The sequence below is a fragment of the Esox lucius genome, chromosome 13 (assembly GCF_011004845.1).
Source record: "Esox lucius isolate fEsoLuc1 chromosome 13, fEsoLuc1.pri, whole genome shotgun sequence".
Classification (NCBI taxonomy): domain Eukaryota; kingdom Metazoa; phylum Chordata; class Actinopteri; order Esociformes; family Esocidae; genus Esox; species Esox lucius.
In genome coordinates, this window is record NC_047581.1 from 29003550 (window position 1) to 29023724 (window position 20175).

At 40.0% G+C, this 20175-nt stretch overlaps 1 protein-coding gene across 1 annotated transcript; it reads right to left on the reverse strand.

Annotated features, from left to right (window-relative positions):
- On the reverse strand, positions 1–10950 carry LOC105009267 (interferon-induced GTP-binding protein Mx2-like). Its single transcript, XM_029124810.2, has 13 exons — positions 10912–10950; positions 9296–9484; positions 8035–8169; positions 7576–7730; positions 6867–7005; positions 6546–6744; positions 6087–6159; positions 5866–5988; positions 4489–4621; positions 4113–4271; positions 3587–3663; positions 2236–2433; positions 1–1721 (listed from the first exon to the last, which is right to left on the reverse strand). Exons 2-13 carry the CDS (start codon positions 9474–9476, stop codon positions 1500–1502), a joined length of 1794 nt encoding a protein of 597 aa, XP_028980643.1. The 5' UTR covers positions 9477–9484; positions 10912–10950; the 3' UTR covers positions 1–1499.
- Positions 10951–20175: the final 9225 nt, after the last annotated feature.

Consider the following 20175-nt stretch of genomic DNA (forward strand, 5'->3'; position numbering starts at 1 on the left):
ATGTTATTACTGTATCGATGTAATTATTGTAGTACTTGGTTCTGCAGCAATTCACATTCTAACATTTAAACTTTGTGTCACATGCACTCTTTTTTGGGACAGCCAGGAATTGAGACACTTGGTCTTGATCCCCCGTGTAATCTTCCCCTTTATCATAGCAAGCACAACAACAATGTGTCTGTCTTTCAGTACACAACACTTGACATACTGCACACGTTACATACTGATAACACCCTATGATGGAGGGAGAAAGACTGTCCATCCCATCAATTTAACATAGCCTTTCTGGTTCCTATATGCTTATTATTTTGTCTTGACCACTGTTTAAGTACACATCTAATTAGTTGTTATTTTTGCAAAAGGCCTACTTCAGTTACAGCAATGGTTTGGTTGCAGCACTGACCTGCATAAACACACCAATGGGTCATTTTACTAGTTGAAGTTTCTTAGCTTTTAAGCATAACCTCAAAAAAATAAAAATCTTAACTTCAGAATGTTATTCTGATCCTCCAGAAAGGGGTATGGACTTGCTCAGCTGTATTTCTATCCTGGGGGAAAAGGTCCATTGTCCAACCCTGATTCTGATTTGTAATCCTTTCTGATCCTTTAATCAGAATCCTAGGTCATTTTACATGCTTCGAAAACAAAATCTGGATAATCTAGACACCACTGGATGGGTGGATGTAAGAGAGGTCACGACAAACTAGAAAGGTACATTCAATTAAATAGTTAAAATATTTCACATAAAAAACCATTGGCTGTTAAACAAGCTGCCATTTACATTAGGAATTTGGGATGTCACCAAACCAGAATTTTGAACTTTGATATTATACCAGAGAAATTACACAACTGAGTTCATGTAGTCAAACATAAATGCTCTACTGCTCTGAGGTTCACCTGATTATGTTAACAGAACAAAAGCAGAGTTGGAGGGAAGGAAAATAATTAATTGTGGTTAGCTAAATGAAACACAGTATTAAAGTCCTTGTCGCTAAAACAAACAGTTTACTTCAAATCATATGCTCGCATGTTAGCCGTGAGCATGGCATGCTATGTTAATGGAGTAAACAATACAATTTATGGGAGACAACTTGTCGGTATTCAAGACGGAATAGAGTGAAATGTTTACCCACATTGCACTCCCATTGTTATTTGTCAACTAGCGCGGGCTATTGATACGCTAGTTAGTGATGCAAACGCCATGATGATGACTTTCTGTTATTTTTGCAAAGGTTTGACAATTTGTGACGTGTGCAATTATTCTTCAGTACTATTTTTAGAGCCTGCAGTGATTTCAGCTTCCCCATGACAGTGTATACTGCAGACTGTAGGAATGTGAGGAGTATTGAGAAGATTCTAAGACATGCTTATTATTAAGTATAAGTGAAATGCAGGCTCTAATATTTTTTAATCAACTCCCCTTTATTGATTTCTGTTTCCCGTGACATTGCAGATGTAGTAAAACAGCCTGTCCTGTAGATGGCAATGTGGAGTACCTTTCAAAGGTTGTTGAGCTTTTCATTGGCATGTAAGAGGCATTTGAGTTGGGCCTTCAACTTTGCACGATTCATTTCAATGCATGAGTCCTCCTGTAGGATTTTATCAATGTCATCTTCGTAGAGCAGAGACAGCATCTCGCTACACACGTTTTTGGCTCCCTCCTTCAGGATGAAATAATAGATCAACATTGGCACCTGGTCCCCCATTCTCTGCACCACGATCTGGGAAAGAGGATGAGGTGTTGAAATGAGACAGCGCAACATGAAGACTGCTAGATTACAATCAAGGTTTAGCAAAGCTTACTTTAGAGATGGGCAGACCTCATTATTTACAATTATACAATATAATTACCAAATAACCCAAAATAAATAAATCCCAAATAACATAATTAGGGAATTTTGAATTATTATATTGAATTACAACACATTCTGTATTGTTACCCTGCTTTGCATTTTTACCGTCTGAACGATGAGGTACTATTAACAACCCTAACTCACAGCACTTCCTCATTGTTATCGATATTCCAGTTCCTGGTCATTGATGTGACATTAACAGTATATATTTCTGATTAGAATGTATGAACTTCTTTTTTGTAAAGTGGCATGTTTATTGAACTGGTTGACTGTTTAACTAGAGAGTGAATAAATCTAATATAAATCCAGTATTTGTGGAAGGAAGTGTGACTGCAAAATGTTGGAAAAAAAACATCACAAAATATTGTGAAACTGATAATACCTCATAGTAAGCTTTGAGCAGTTCAGGGTAATTGGTCCTTTTGTCTTGTTCCGTGTAGTCTGTGGTTTCGCTATCCAATTTATTCTGTATGTTGAAGATTTCATCCTGTGTGTACACTAACATCTCCATCTCAAACTGCTCCTTGATCCTTCCCATGGCCATTTGTGACTGCTGATCCTGGATGCTTTCAATGTTTCTCTAAGAGTTCAAATAGAGAGGAAGTCATCATGGTGACGTAAGGAACCTTGGATACAGTGACGCATTGCAATGTTTTCCCATACTGGTTGAAGCTGAATTTTGTTAGGTTAAGCTCAAGAAATGTGCATAATATGTAAAAAGTCTACATCCCCCTTTTCACATTAATGTCAATGCCGCAGTCTCAGGCATTTAAATGTGGATGTTTGCCACAGCTAGCTACACATTTGTTTCCCTTTGACAGTGTAGGTGACGATGCCTGAGGAAAGCATGGAACATCAAAGTTCACAGCCATCCAGGTTATGGCCTGTTCATACTGCTTCCGTCTGGTAGATGCTACTGGAGCATCGGAGCATGCACTTCCAGACTCAAAAACAGTTTTTTCCCCTCAGGCCATATGGTTCCTCAACCAGCAACACTGATCCATGATCATACTGATCACACACGAACATTCCAGATTCCAGGTCCTTTCAGGTACTTTAATGGGCATTTGAATATTTCAAATACATGTATTTTACTGACATACTTGCCATTTGTACAATATTCAGTACTACTACCAATACTGCTGCTAATTTACAGTACTCTTTGTAAACTGCTGCTATGTACAGTGATAGGTATATTATCGCTTTATCTTCTTGATATATATTTTTTGCTGTGTGTAAATTTTTCTTCTTAATTCCCACTACGTAGTTGTAGTGTGCCATGCCACCATTCACAAGCTTATTGCACTCATATGTATCTATAATATTCAATAACTCTACCAATTGCTGCTAGGTCACACTTATGTATATTACTGCCATACTTGCCATATATAAATGTCACAAGAATTTTACTGTGCAGGATGACGCTGTGTTGTTCGGTGCATTTGACAAATAAACCTTGATACCCAGAAGTACCATTATCAGCAACAACCTTGGAGCAGTTAGGGTTGATCACTTTGCCCTGAGACAGAACTACAGATTTTTCAGCTTGCTGGCTTAACGATTAACCCTATAAAACATTAGGTTACTGGTCAGATGTTTAAACCACTAGGCTACTCTGCCAAACCTACCTGTGTGTTACATTGTACTCAGTGTAATTAATTTATGGCTGCAAGCATATCTTAATTTTTTTCAAGAAAAAATATATCAGAAAGTTCAGCTGCCCTTTTTCTTACCTTTGAGAACTCCTGAAGAAAAGAATAACCCTCAAAGCAATCTTTAGATAATATATCAAATTGTTTCTGCACCATTTCTGAAAAAACAAACAAAAAGCACATTTTTAACATATAGTCCAAACTCAATATAAAAAGATGACTTTTCTTGCACTTCATGTTGAAATAACCTATAAGTAACTTAATTAAGCTGCTTAATTTAGGTACAGGTGCATGAAGATGCATTGGACCTGAAAAATGCTAATATTAGAACTATTGACTTGCATGAATGTGCACTTAATTGTGAAGGTGTTACCTTTTGAAGGCAGTGGCAAGGTTTATTTAAGATAACCATGGACTTCTGTCATAGATTGTACATAGACAGTTTACCGGGTAAGGAAATCAATGTGTTATTTTATTGTTACAGTTACATATGCCTTTAACATTGTTGCATTGTGTCAGTTGTTGCTTTAATGGCTGCTTAATAATACAATTGGTAGTTTTTTTTTTTTTCTTTTTAAATACCATAGAGCCCCGTGCATTCAGTTACCTCTGACTGAGTGTACTGTCATCATTGCAGGATTCACAAGTTCACCCAGTAGTGTCTGAGCAACTTGTCGAAAAACATTGTAGTTACTGAAACCTGGCAGCTCACTTCCCCTATGTGTCTTATCATATTCAGCTGCCACTTCTTGCACATGCTTTTGGTCTAAATAAAATAAAATAACAAACATTACAGGAGAGATTTGGATAAATGTTAATATTTTTTGTAATTATAATGTTAGTGATATTACCGTTAGAATATTATATATCATTGTATCAACTGTTATTTCAAATGATTCTTATCATTAAGTATTCTATACTTCAAATGTTGAATCAGTTCACATTAAGATTTTAAAAACGTATTGAATCAGAATTGTACTTACAATTTTCTATAGAGTTCGTCAGAATTCCCATCCACTGTTTATAATCCTTTCGCATGAGGACAAACAGGTTTCCCTCTGTAATAATATCCCCTTTGGACAGCTGGGTGATCTTTTCAATGAACACTGTCATGACCTGAAAATGGAAATAATATAATAAAACACAACAAACTAAAGCTTATCGATTTAACTTTACCTTCTTATGGAGTCGAGGGTTAATTGCAACCCCACATTCTGCATCACTTTGCCAGAAAACCTGTGGTTTGTTGTTGTGAATTTTGGCGCATTGGTAATACGTCATGTGCCTTGTTGGATTGATTAGTTGAGTTGAAGTTTAATCCAATCACATTCCAGTTTAACTTTTCTCAATACCCATTGGAAACTATGGAGGACCAAACCTGCCAAAATTAGAAATAAATTAATAAATAAATAAATGTATCAGTAAATATATTTCTGCAAAAAAATATTATAATAAATGTATTAATCAAATATTATTTTCTGATTTATTTAATTCCTTGATCATTCATTTCTGTTTTCATTCATTTCCATTATCATATATTTCTGTATATATATATTTCTATATTTATTTATTTAAATATTATTTTAGTTCTGTATTTATTCATTTCCATATTCTTTTATTTTGTGTTTACTTATTATTTACTTATGTTCTTTTATTTCTGCGTGTATTTATTTCTGCTTTTCTTTGTCCTTCAGCTAATGAGGGGGCGGGACTAACAGTCAGATGTAGCAATCAAGCGCAGAAATCTGACGGTGAGTGCTGTTTTACAGTAGAACCTTGGCGCATCCATGAGGAAGATTAACGTTTTGGAATGGCCCAGCCAGATCCAAGACTTGAATCCAATTGAACATCTGTGGGGTGATCTTGAAGAGGGCTGTGCACAGGAGATGTCCTCGCAATCTGACAGATTTAGAGCACTTTTGCAAAGAAGAGTGGGCAAATATTGCCACGTCAAGATGTGCCATACAGACTCCTACCCAAAAAGACTGAGTGCTGTAATAAAATCAAAAGGTGCTTCAACAAAGTATTAGTTTAAGGGTGTGCACACTTATGCAACCAGGTTATTGTGAGTTTTTAATTTTTAATTCTTCTCAAAGATTTCAATTTCTTTTTCAATTTAATTGTTCCCGTTATAGGTCACATTGGAAAAAGTTCTGGCATGATTTATCTTTGTCTTATTCTTTTACATCACAAGAACCTAGCATCTCAGTCCATTTGGCCATTGTTACATTGTTACAATTTGCTGGGATTAGACCAATCCTCACATCAAGTCAAATGTTTATATATTGACAACTTTTGCATCTGCTAAATGACTAATGTGTCAAATTAGGATAATAAATATAAAGTGAAGATCCAGATACCTTAATGAGGTGCTTCCTCTTCTCTGAAAGGTCCTGGGGAGGTTCATGCTTTAATTTATTCAATTTATCCCTCACATCCCCAAGCAATTTTTTTATCTTCTCTGACATCTCAGGGAGAGATATCTGAAAAAGAGATAAAAACACAGCAAGTTAACAGACCTCATATGGTACAGCGTACTGCACATCCAAAAGTGACATCAGACTCATATGACACTGCTAACCTTAATGTGTTCAACAAGGGTGACGGTGAGCTTCCTGGATAGGTTAATGATGGTTGTCTTTTCCTCAAGAGAGCTGTACATTATAAAGGAGAGAAATAAGATCAAGTCTTCCAAGCATATTAGAAAAAAAAAATGCTGCACTTGCCCCTGCTCTCCCTGAGTTAGAGAGTTGTGTGCATAGAGAGACCGTCCAACAATGACTTAATCGATTTACCAATGTCTGTAATTGTTTTTCTTCCTTTTTGAAAGGCATTCAACAAGCCTAGGTAGCTATTTATTGTGAACAACGTTTATTTGGGTTAATGTGCAAACTGTCAGGGTATTATAGCCTCACCGAACAGTATATGAAACAAGGGTCCCAAACGCGTAATGTGGAAAATCTATTCACTTTTCATAAAAGCCTAAACCAATCGCATGTAGAGAAAAAAACATTAACACAATGCCCAGAACAAATTCTACCTGAAGTGCAAATGTCTTTTGAAGAATTCCTTCTCATCTTCAATTGCATCAATTATGGACATATTTTCATCAATTTGCTTCTGACCACGACACTTCACAATGACATAGCCCAAATTCAGAGGAATCGTTCTATTGTGGACGATGTCCAAAATGGTATTCTCGGCTCCAGGGTCTATCAGGTCTGGCTTTGTTAGAATGGCTAGGAGACAAATAAAAAGAATTATGACAGGAGCAGACAAACCACACATCTAATTAAAGCTATTGTGCAAATAAAAGAAAGCTCTATCAAATAAGTTAATGTACTGTATGTCATTTCTTTACCCAAAGTTCTTGTGCCTTCAACATCCACTTGTTGTGCCATTTGCAGGGCCTCTGTTGTTGCTATGTCAACATTACATGGTACCACCACCAAAATGATGGTTTCCTTTCTCTTTATGTAGTTAAGAATAAGACCTTTGATCTATAAAAAAGGAAAGAAACATTATTTTAGCTACTTTGTTTTTTCTAGATGGCAGTTTTATATTGGGAGGGTGGCTGAGTGCTCGTCACCATGTTACAGATCTGTGTGGTGCATTCAGTATTTTATTATTTTAATCCCCAATATTGTGATTATTTTTTACCCCCAATATCGCTGCAACGCCCAGCAGAGTTGGGACAAGCAAAGCAAACCCGACTGGATTCTGGTTCACACTGCTCGCTCAACCAGGAAGACACCGTAATCATTATGCACCAGAGAGATCGCAATCACTAGTCTTCTATCTTAACTGGCAAAGGCTTCCCCCCTCATTAGATCCTCTGAGCTAATAGATGAGCTGGGTTTGAAACCAAGTCTCGCAGTGATGCAGCAACCTGCAAGGTGTTCTAAAGCAAATCATTCAAAGAACCTTTCACAAACCATGATTGTCTTAATTACCTTCCTATCAATACATTTTGTACTTCTGGCTAAAACAATTGACCAATTTGCAGTGATGAGATAATCAAGCAATCTACTAGACCAAGCCAACATTTGTCATCTGTACATTATACTTACTTTTTCTCCAATGTCCTCCGGTTGTCCTTTCACAGCTACTCTGGCAATCCCAGGTAAGTCAATCAGAGTGAGGTCACATACTGTATTGGATTTTATCTTCAGAGTGATCAGTTCTTCGCATATCCCATCTCCTTCTCCAGCCAAGTCATTCTGGGCTGTCAGTCCAAAGTGAAAATATTTATTACAATTAAGTTGTGTGTGTTTGTCTGTATTCATATAAAAATATTTTCAATCCTAATGCTGATTGTTAAAAGCTGTGGTATACACTCACCATCTGGTTTATGAGAGTATATACCAGAGGCATCACATAACATGTTAATGTTCCAATTGCATTGGTAACCGGTTTATATTAGCAATAATACATATTGGGGTGCATATTAGCTATTTAACACATGCAAACATGCCTTATTGTTTAAATATATAGTTGGTATGAAATAGGTGTTACAGAAAATGTCCAACCTTCTTCAACATAGTTCACGACCTTTGAGGGTTCAGTAAATTCATGCATTTGTTCACAATATGAGATCTCCGCCTTCCAAACATTGTGTTTCTCATAACAAAGCTGGAGTAACAGTGGGCATCTAGTGACAATACCTGGAAACAAGAAAACTACTATGAACAGATCATGATATGGTAAAACAATCAATACATTATGACAGTACAGTCAATAATGACAATGTCCATTCTACCACAAATCTGTGGTCTGCTCTGTCTCAACAGTTCTCCATAACAGACAGACACAATTTTCTAAATGATGTTGAGGCTAAAGTATTCCCAGATACAGCTCCTGTAGAAAGTGTACACCACATTGAGTTCATTTTCACATTTTGTTGTGTCATTGTTTCATGCACTAAAATGTCATTTTCCCGCTTGTCGACTGAAATACAGAACTTAAAATTATAATTTGGAAATCCCCTTGTTAATTCTCTGAACTAGTTCACATTCACATTCTTAAACTCACACCAAGTGAATTTATATTTTTCTGTAAAAATTGTCATGATTTACATGATTTCAGGATGGATTCTGCATTTTCTATAAGTTCCCTCTGTTGGGTAGTGAAAGTCAAAGCTCAATATTGAACACAAAGGACCTATTTATTTTAACAAGGTCGCTGTCTACAGTAGCATTATAAAACATTTCCATCAGCAGAATAAAATTGTATCTGAAACTAGCTGCAGGTTGATGCTGGTTGTGTTCTGCTTATCTGATGGTAATTATTTTCTGTCCATGTGCACACATTTTCAAAACTGTACAGAATTGAAGTGCACACATTTTTTGCAACTCCCGTTTTTAACAGTAAATTGTCATAAACACTGGATCATTTGTCAAATTGAACTTTTTTAACTAGTCTCCATACAAAAAAAATATTCAGATTTTGTGTGATATGACAACTCTGCTAGGGACATAGCACAATTGTAAATGGGGAGGATGTAGAAAAGGGAAGGATTATATGACAGAATCATGATTATCCATTAATAGCCAGCTAGGTTGTTGACATAACAGAAATGGGGTGAATCAGTAAAGTAGAATTGTCTTTACTGAAATTGGTCAGTCAGTGTATTTCAGTTCCCCCCACCCCCAAATTCATAAATTTAAGTAACTGAAGGTGGAATCTGTTTATTAAAGGAATTATCTCAAAATGGACGGATTTGGTGGGTGTCTGTAAAACTCTAATATTGACTTCAGTAGTTTATTTGTAAGGATGAATTCAAAATCTCACCAGTTCCTCTGGGCAGTGCCACTCCTGAAAGTGCCTCAAGCACAGAGCTCTTCCCTGAACTCTGGTCTCCCACCACTACAATGGCTGGCAGGTTCAGCTGCTTCTCTATCCCAAGGTATCTCATTTCATCTATTAAGTCAATTAAGGGACGGACCTTCTCCTTGAGTTGGTCTTGGAACATCCTGGTGGCTGTCAGATGTACAAAATAAATTGTTAGTTTGTTGACAGACTGCTGCTGTGGCACGACATGCCAGACACCCCTCACACCTCACCCAAATGGCAGAGTTCTGTTTGGTGGAGTGGGCAAAACATCCTCAAAAAATATGCCAAAGGCTGATTTATGGCTATAGGAGACGTTTACTCCAAGTTATCACTGTTAATGGAGATATCACATGCTATTGAATGGATTATATATATATATATATATATATATATATATATTATTGCATACCGTCCAGCAGCACTAGTTCTTCTAAAGGTTACAGTTAGCTAGATTATGGAATTTGATTAATGGTAAAAAAAAATATATATATATCTAAATATTACCTTGTGGTTTCTTGGGGATAATTACGCTGTACTTTTCGATTAAATGTATTGGGCTGTCAAAGTGTGCTTGTTTGACTATTCCATAAATACGTGGTTGTAAGCTACACATCACGTCATTACGGTCGTGCATTAAAGTCCTCGAAAATAATATGATATCGCTTATCAAAAACGCAAGTATCTTTTGGATCCTCTGTGTCATTCAAGCCGCGGATCTACTTCACACTATTAAATAGTGCCAAATTTTGTGTGAGGGGCTAGAGAGAGCGCACCGGTTACAGGGAGTCAATGTTGGCATTTGGTAGTAGCAAATTCACTGAGGCAAGACTTTAATTGAAGGGTGGCTTTCAAAAAGAAAAGGGATCATGAGGGCAAGGAGCAGGCGAGGCTAGAGGAGATGGAGGACGAGTTCACCCATAGATGTAGCAAATGAGTCAGGGCATGAGAGTGCCACTGCCTCATCTAAGTTACAAGCTCTGATTGGTGAAGAGGGCTTTTTACAACTAGCTAGTCTAGCTCAGTGGTTCTGAAACGGTTTTGTCACAAGGCACACCATTTCTGAAATGAAATATTTGCAAGGCACCCCTTTACATATGATTATAGCTATGTAAATCATAAATAAAACTATTTCAAAGGCACTGGCCAGCTCCCAAGGCACACCATTGTTTCGAAGTCACACAGTTTAAAAACCACTACACAGGTCTAGCTAGCGTGCACTCACTGTGATATTGTGGAACATGGGCTAAGCATTGAAAGAAAGTGGGATGGCATTTGTAGAATCCAATGGATTAGTCTTCAAGACATAATTCTTTTTCATCTCTGCAACTGATTGGCAATTCAAACTTGTATTCCACTCAGATGGAGCTAGTTAGGTAGCTACCAGCCTACCATACTACAGCATGATTCACTTTCAATAACAAGCACAAATGTCAAGATAGCAAATGTGCTTCAAGAGAAGACAGTGGCATGTGCATAGTTCTTACAGTTTGCCAATTTCATTGTAAAATTGAATGCAAAATAAACAAGAATTGCATAAATCTGAGTTGATAAAAAAATGCAATAAAAAAACATACCTTGTTTGGATTTCTTTGCCCAAAAACAGAACCGGTCCTTTTCACAGTCAAGATGGAGCTCCAAGTTTCTCTTGAAGATGCTTGCATTTATAGCCGGTGAAAGTGAAACTGTATCATGGCAACTGAAGCCCTACTTATTTACTTACTTGTGCATTAATTTTAATAAGATGCCATTAGTATAAAAGATAAAGATCAGCAGAATGGACGGATCTTAGAACCTTGTAAGTATAGGGCCGAGTTTCGTTTTCCCAGAAATGCATTTCATAGAAATGGGCCTTAGCAAGACTAATGTCTTTGGCCATGTCTAATGGCCATTCCTCCCAAACGGCCAGTGGGAATCCACCAATAGCCCACAGAGGTGGGTTTGGTGTTGATTATTCTCCTCCACCTCTCATTTCTTTAATAAAATGGAGGGCCCTAAACACCTGTCGGGTGTCTGTTCTTGTGTCTCCCCCATTACAATACGCAATATACACTTACCTAAAGGATTGTTAGGAAAACCATACTAATACTGTGTTTGACCTCCTTTCGCCTTCAGAACTGCCTTAATTCTACGTGGCATTGATTCAACAAGGTGCTGAAACCATTCTTTAGAAATATTGGCCCATATTGATAGGATAGAATCTTGCAGTTGATGGAGATTTGTGGAATGCACATCCAGGGCATGAAACTCCCGTTCCACCACATCCCAAAGATGCTCTATTGGGTTGAGATCTGGTGACTGTGGGGGGCATTTCAGTACAGTGAACTCATTGTCATGTTCAAGAAACCAATTTGAAATGATTCGAGCTTTGTGACATGGTGCATTATCCTGGTGGAAGTAGCCATCAGAGGATGGGTACATGGTGGCCATAAAGGGATGGACATGGTCAAAAACAATGCTCAGGTAGGCTGTGGCATTTAAACGATGCCCAATTGGCACTAAGGGGCCTAAAGTGTGCCAAGAAAACATCCCCCACACCATTACACCACCACCACCATGGTGGTGCCTGCACAGTGGTAACAAGGCATGATGGATCCATGTTCTCATTCTGTTTATGCCAAATTCTGACTCTACCATCTGAATGTCTCAACAGAAATCAAGACTCATCAGACCAGGCAACATTCTTCCAGTCTTCAACTGTCCAATTTTGGTGAGCTTGTGCAAATTGTAGCCTCTTTTTTCCTATTTGTAACAGCAGGGTCCTCTGCTGTTGTAGCCCATCCGCCTCAAGGTTGTGCGTGTTGTGGTCAGAAACAATGCTCAGGTAGGCCATGGCATTTAAACGATGCCCAATTGGCACTAAGGGGCCTAAAGTGTGCCAAGAAAACATCCCCCACACCATTACACCACCACCACCAGCCTGCACAGTGGTAACAAGGCATGATGGATCTGTCACGTGCTGGAGTGTGGAAGGACACAGGAGCAGAGTCGAAATAACAGGGGTAATCCATGTTTAATAAAAGAAAGACTGAAACAAAACAAAAGAAGCAGCAACCAGTGACGTGGGCTAACTGATACACAGGAAAACCAAAATGAACCATGCCAGCATGGCAAAATCAAAGGACTTAAATAGGGTCCCCAATTGGAGGCAATGACCAATACCTGCCTCCAATTGGGGAGACCAAAAGGATTGGAGGTGGCTAGATGAGCCACCTCCAGTCCTGTCCTGGCTATGCCCCGAGCCCATCACAGAGATGGCTAGGGGCATAGCCAGGACGTGACAGGATCCATGTTCTCATTCTGTTTACGCCAAATTCTGACTCTACCATCTGAATGTCTCAACAGAAATCGAGACTCATCAGACCAGGCAACATTCTTCCAGTCTTTAACTGTCCAATTTTGGTGAGCTTGTGCAAATTGTAGCCTCTTTTTCATATTTGTAGTGGAGATGAGTGGTACCCGGTGGGGTCTTCTGCTGTTGTAGCCCATCCGCCTCAAGGTTGTGCGTGTTGTGGCTTCACAAATGCTTTGCTGCATACCTCGGTTGTAACGAGTGGTTATTTCAGTCAAAGTTGCTCTTCTATCAGCTTGAATCAGTCAGCCCATTCTCCTCTGACTTCTAGCATCAACAAGGCATTTTCACCCACAGAACTGCCGCATTCTGGATGTTTTTCCCTTTTCACACTCCACATAAACCCTAGAAATGGTTGTGTGTGAAAATCCCAGTAACTGAGCAGATTATGAAATACTCAGACCGGCCCGTCTGGCACCAACAACCGTGCCACGCTTAAAATTGCTTAAATCACCTTTCTTTCCCATTCTGACATTCAGTTTGGAGTTCAGGAGATTGTCTTGACCAGGACCACACCCCTAAATGCATTGAAGCAACTGCCATGTGATTGGTTGATTAGATAATTGCATTAATGAGAAAATGAACAGGTGTTCCTAATAAGCCTTTAGGTGAGTGTATATTCACACAGCCTTCATTTTCAGGGTAAGATGTTTATTGACAGATACAGGTACCAAGTGATTAAACTAATCAATGATATTTCACAATTGAATAAATAATTTTACACAACAATGTTATTACTGTATCGATGTAATTATTGTAGTACTTGGTTCTGCAGCAATTCACATTCTAACATTTAAACTTTGTGTCACATGCACTCTTTTTTGGGACAGCCAGGAATTGAGACACTTGGTCTTGATCCCCTGAGTAAACTTCCACTTTATCACAGCAAGCACAACATTCTGTTCAATGTGTCTGTCTTTCAGTACACAACACTTGACATACTGTACATGTTACATACTGATAACACCCTATGATGGAGGGAGAAAGACTGTCCATCCCATCAATTTAACATAGCCTTTCTGGTTCCTATATGCTTATTATTTTGTCTTGACCACTGTTTAAGTACACATCTAATTAGTAGTTATTTTTGCAAAAGGCCTACTTCAGTTACAGCATGGGTTTGGTTGCAGCACTGACCTGCATAAACACACCAATGGGTCATTTTACTAGTTGAAGAATGTTATTCTGATCCTCCAGAAAGGGGTATGGACTTGCTCAGCTGTATTTCTATCCTGGGGGAAAAGGTCCATTGTCCAACCCTGATTCTGATTTGTAATCCTTTCTGATCCTTTAATCAGAATCCTAGGTCATTTTACATGCTTCGAAAACAAACATGTTGAATAAGATCCTTTTGATCCCAAAATCTGGATAATCTAGACACCACTGGAACGGTGGATTTAAGAGAGGTCACGACAAACTAGAAAGGTACATTCAATTAAATAGTTAAAATATTTCACATAAAAAAACTATTGGCTGTTAAACAAGCAGCCATATACATTAGGAATTTGGGATGTCACCAAACCAGAATTTTGAACTTTGATATTATACCAGAGAAATTACACAATTGAGTTCATGTAGTTAAACATAAATGCTCTACTGCTCTGAGGTTCACCTGATTATGTTAACAGAACAAAAGCAGAGTTGGAGGGAAGGAAAATAATTAATTGTGGTTAGCTAAATGAAACACAGTATTAAAGTCCTTGTCGCTAAAACAAACAGTTTACTTCAAATCATATGCTCGCATGTTAGCCGTGAGCATGGCATGCTATGTTAATGGAGTAAACAATACAATTTATGGGAGACAACTTGTCGGTATTCGAGATGGAATAGAGTGAAATGTTTACCCAAATTGCACTCCCATTGTTATTTGTCAACTAGCGCGGGCTATTGATACGCTAGTTAGTGATGCAAACGCCATGATGATGACTTTCTGTTATTTTTGCAAAGGTTTGACAATTTGTGACGTGTGCAATTATTCTTCAGTACTATTTTTAGAGCCTGCAGTGATTTCTGCTTCCCCATGACAGTGTATACTGCAGACTGTAGGAATGTGAGGAGTATTGAGAAGATTCCAAGACATGCTTATTATTAAGAATAAGTGAAATGCAGGCTCTAATATTTTTAAATCAACTCCCCTTTGTTGATTTCTGTTTCCCCGTGACATTGCAGATGTAGTAAAACAGCCTGTCCTGTAGATGGCAATGTGGAGTACCTTTCTAAGGTTGTTGAGCTTTTCATTGGCATGTAAGAGGCATTCGAGTTGGGCCTTCAACTTTGCACGATTCATTTCAATGTATGAGTCCTCCTGTAGGATTTTATCAATGTCATCTTCGTAGAGCAGAGACAGCATCTCGCTGCACAGTTGCTTGGCTCCCTCCTTCAGGATGAAATAATAGATCAACATTGGCACATGGTCCCCCATTCTCTGCACCACGATCTGGGAAAATGGATGAGGTGTTGAAATGATGAGACAGGGCAACATGAACAGTGCTACATCACAACCAAGGCTCAGCAAAGGTAACTTATTTCGGTTTTGGTGGGTAGATCTCATTCAACTGAAGGTGCTTATGCCGCTACCTACAGCACTGTAGTGTGAGGCCGGGTATGTCCTCCCTATTTTTTTACCTCATAATAAGGCCTGTATTCCTAAAAAATAAAACAGCTCCTTTATAACTACCTCCCTCCCTTTCCCACCCCTGAGAACACCGCCCAGGTCCTACCACCCCTCCATAACCTTGTCATACAATCTCTCACTATATACATCATACCTTTCACAGAAAAACAATACAAGCTCCACCGTATCCAACACCAAACACTCGTCACACAATCCCGTATCTTGTTTTGCCACTACTCCCAATGTGGCATTGAAACCTGTGTGCCCATACCGGAACCTGCTCCAAACCACTTCCTCTCTCCTACATCCCACTATTCCCATCTCTGCCCTCACAGACCTATGTATCCTATACAAATGTTTTACAACCTTCACCCTACTGTCTCTACTAACTCAACTCCTGCTGCCTGCATCAAGGACTTGACCTCCCTGTGACCAAACGGGATCTGGAAAACTACCTCCTTCCTCCACACAGCACTTCTCATCACCAAATCAGCCTCTTAATTTCCCTCCAATTCAACATGATGGAACCCAACCAAACCTCACTACCACCCCCCATTCTCTACAATCCCAGCAATATCCCCATCATCTCACCTAACAAATCCTCCCTGTCTGACCCATCATGTTTCACACACCACCGCTGAGTCAGAACAAATTACCACCCGGCCTGGTTTCACATCCTCTACCCACCTCTGTCCAAGTATTACAGCCAACATCTCCCAACATCTCCCACCATCTCTGCTGTATATACCGTCACATGATCATTCACTCTATGACATAAACTCACTGGGAACTCAGGGACATGAAACCCTTCCCCACCCAAACCACATTTACACACCTGCCCACACCCTACCCCCATCTGTACCCCTGCACCCACCCTACCCACATCTACACCACTGCCCCCACCCTACCCCCATCTGTACCCCTGCACCCACCCTACCCACATCTACACCCCTGCCCCCACCCTACCCCCATCTGTACCCCTGCACCCACCCTGCCCACATCTACAACACTGCCCCCACCCTACCCACATCTACACCACTGCCCCCACCCTACCCCCATCTGTACCCCTGCACCCACCCTACCCACATCTACACCACTGCCCCCACCCTACCCCCATCTGTACCCCTGCACCCACCCTACCCACATCTACACCCCTGCCCCCACCCTACCCCCATCTGTACCCCTGCACCCACCCTACCCCCCATCTACAACCACTGTTTCTCTAAGAGGTCAAACAGAGAGGAATGTGTCATGGCAACATAAAGAACTTCGGATACAGTGAAGCTTTGCAATATGGTTTTCCCATGCAGGTTGAAGATTCATCTTGTGAGGTTAAGAACATAAAATGTGCATTCATTCATTCATCATTCATTCATCTTCTTCCGCTTATCCGGGGCCGGGTCGCGGGGGCAGCAGTCTAAGCAGAGATGCCCAGACTTCCCTCTCCCCAGACACTTCCTCCAGCTCTTCTGGAGGGACACCGAGGCGTTCCCAGGCCAGCCAGGAGACATAGTCCCTCCAGCGTGTCCTAGGTCTTCCCCGGGGTCTCCTCCCAGTGGGACGGGACCGGAACACCTTCCCAGGAAGGCGTTCCGGAGGCATCCGAAACAGATGCCCAAGCCACCTCAGCTGACCCCTCTCGATGTGGAGGAGCAGCAGATCTATTCCGAGCTCCTCCCGGGTGACCGAGCTTCTCACCCTATCTCTAAGGGATCGCCCAGCCACCCTGCGGAGAAAGCTCATTTCGGCCGCCTGTATCCGGGATCTTGTCCTTTCGGTCATGACCCAAAGCTCATGACCATAGGCAGGCAACAATGTTAGTTAACGCCATGCATTTTACATTTAGCATTTACATTTAAGTAATTTAGCAGACAATCTTATAAAGAAGGACTCACATTAGTGAGTACATATATCTCATATTTTTCGCTCCCAAATTGATAAGCCCCAGTGTACGACAGCATTTTCTTATCAAAGCAAACCTCAGACAGAAACCACAGGCATTGATAAGCAACTTGTAACCGATTCATTATATTTGCTCTCTGGACATGACTCTATGTGAGGTATGTTTACAATGGTGTACCTGTGTGGGTGTAGTCAAGCACTAGGTTGTGTTAAGATGTGTTTTGGCACATTCATCAACATTTTTAAAGCTGCACTATGGTTGCATTAGGACTACATAAATGGAGTGGTGTGGCTGTATTATGGCCCATTTTCACTATCAGGGAAATAATGAAGAAGTTTAAAGCAGTTGGAGATGTTCACAATCAGACTGGAAGAGGATGTGTGTCTATACTGAGGCCAGTGAGTAGGATGGTTTGAGTGGCCAAAGAATCTCCAAGGATCACCGCTGGAGAATTGCAGACATTAATTTTGTCTTGTGGTCAGAAAGTCTCCAACTACAATCAGAAACCACCTACAGCTCAGGAACAAAATGAAGATATCACTGCACCTTTTTCTTTCCTTTACAAAAAAGTCGAAAAGGAAGGTTTTGAGTGAGGAACAGAAGGGTTAAAATTAAGAGACCAAACGCCTCTGTTCCTCACTCAAAACTTTAAGAGACCTCAACTTTTTTGCAGAGGTCTCTTAATTTTTTCCAGAGCTGTTTATAACCACATGGTGTTTGGGAGGGTTTCCATAAAAATGCCTTTGCTGTCATTAAACAACAAACCGTAGTTGGTGCTTTAAAAATTGTGATGAATGCGCCAAAACACATCTTAACACAACCTAGTGCTTGACTACACCCACACAATTACACCATTGTAAACCCTCACATGCCTTTATATATTGGCAATCATTACAAGAACTTGTGTATTCAACTTGAAAAGCCTTTCTGGCTCCAATTTAATGGTGGCTCACAGAGGGATACACAAAGAATTGCCATTCATTATCAGTTAGTAACCTAATCTTGTCATGTGAAAGAAAATGATTGTTCTTGAGTCCAAAGTTCTGTCAAGGTCTTTATAATTTTTACGTGCACATCGGACACCTACCTATGATTGCGCACATTCTTTATTACCTGCTCACTGACCCAGGTCACAGCACCCTAGATGGTAATGTTAAGGGCAGACTGACAAAAACAGCCCCTAGTGGGCACGGTGCTGAGTGTTAGCTCACAGTTTCTGATAAACTCATAGAATTTCCTTTAAACAGTCACCCATCCATGCAGTCTGTAAAAAGAAAGTGATGATTATCTGTAGTTACATGTGCTTATTGGTGATGGCTGTTGAATATGTTTACCGATAGCTGTAGCGGCAGCTAGCATAGTAGCATTAACTGGTCAAAGTTACCCAAATATCTTGCAGGTTGACTTTATATTTTGGTGAGTCATGTCCAGAGAGCAAATATAATGAATCCGTTACAAGTTGCTCATCAATGCCTGTGGTTTCTGTGTGTGGTTTGGTTTGATAAGAAAATGCTGTCGTACACTGGGGCTTATAAGTTTGGGAGCGAAAAATATGATATACATGTACTCATCAATGTGAGTCCCTCTTTATAAGATTGTCCGCTAAATTACTTAAATGTAAATGCTAAATGTAAAATGCATGGCGTTAACTACCATTGATGCCTGTTTGTCTGAAAACGACACCCTATAACATCACTGTGTGAGAATCAACAGGTGAGATACGTTTGCCTCCTACCAAAGCCACAAACACACAACACACTCCAGCACATGCGTACGTCTGTGTGTCTGTGTGTGAAACTGCATCATGTAAAGAAGTGTGTGTCTCCTGGAGATTGGCAGTGTGTTCTGAACACACACACACCTTACATTCCTACTATTTGACCAAAAGTATGTGGACACCAGACCATCACACCCATGTTAGATTGTTAGACATCCCATTCCAAAAGCATGGACATTAATATGGAGTTGGCTCCCCTTTGCAGCTATAACAGCTGCCACTCTTCTGGGAAGGCTTTCCAAAAGATTTTGGAGTGTCTCTGTAGGAATTTGTGCCCATTCAGCCAAAAGAGTATCTGTGAGGTCAGGCCCTGAAGTTGGATGGGGAGGCCTGGCTCTCAATCGCCATTCAAATACATCTCAAAGGTGTTGAACAGGGTTGAGGTTGGCTCTGTGCAGGCCACAAGAGTTCCTCCGCACCAACCTTGTCTTAATGGAGTGTGGGGCACAGTCATGCTGGAACAGGAGAGGGCCATGCACAAACTGTAGCCACAAATGCTCACTAACGAACATACTCTAATATGTCAGAAGGGCTGACAAGATCTGAAAAATAAATGTTGTAATGTTTTGTTTCATTTCACAAAGCCTCCATTTTCTACCAGCTGTTCTACAAGTGTAAGTAGTTGTGGGTGTTTAAGTGTCATTAGAATCATCCAACAGATGCAAATCATCTAGATAATGCAGTAAATAATCTCGATAATGTTGCAAATCATCTTGATAATGCAGCAAATCATCTAGCTAAAGCAGCAAATCATTGGTTACTGGTGAGGTGTTCTAACGGCAACACCACCGGCCACCCAGTCTAGATAATAATTATTGGTCGCTTAGGGGCCGCCGACCACTAGGGGCTGCTAGGAAGTCCTCGGTCACTAAGGGAGAATATTATAAATACAGCACTGGTGACAAGTCACATTCTGAGTATGTGTAAATCTACGCAGCCAATGAAGGTGGTTCTGACTCTGTCACACTTTCTTTCCCTTCAGTCTCTCTCTCAGGAATTTCTCTCTTTCCTTGTCTCCCAGATCTCACACAGACCTTTTGGTAGCCAACCTTTCTGATTTAACCAAAATTTGGGGACCCTTTTCTCTGTTATATAGTTGAGTACACAGACTGTAACCAAAGTGGCACCTCTAATTACAAGGCTAATACTAAAGCAGACTCAGAATAGGCCAACACAATGACACCAGAGCAAAATC

Excerpts from the sequence above, each read along its gene's own strand:
- LOC105009267 (XM_029124810.2), bottom strand. The coding sequence starts at position 9,476 with ATGTTCCAAGACCAACTCAAGGAGAAGGTCCGTCCCTTAATTGACTTA. Across the intron at positions 8,170-9,295 it reads GGCACTGCCCAGAGGAACTG|GTATTGTCACTAGATGCCCA; the intron begins GTGAGATTTTGA and ends TCTTGTTTCCAG. Across the intron at positions 4,622-5,865 it reads AGAGGAAGCACCTCATTAAG|GTCATGACAGTGTTCATTGA; the intron begins GTATCTGGATCT and ends TTCCATTTTCAG.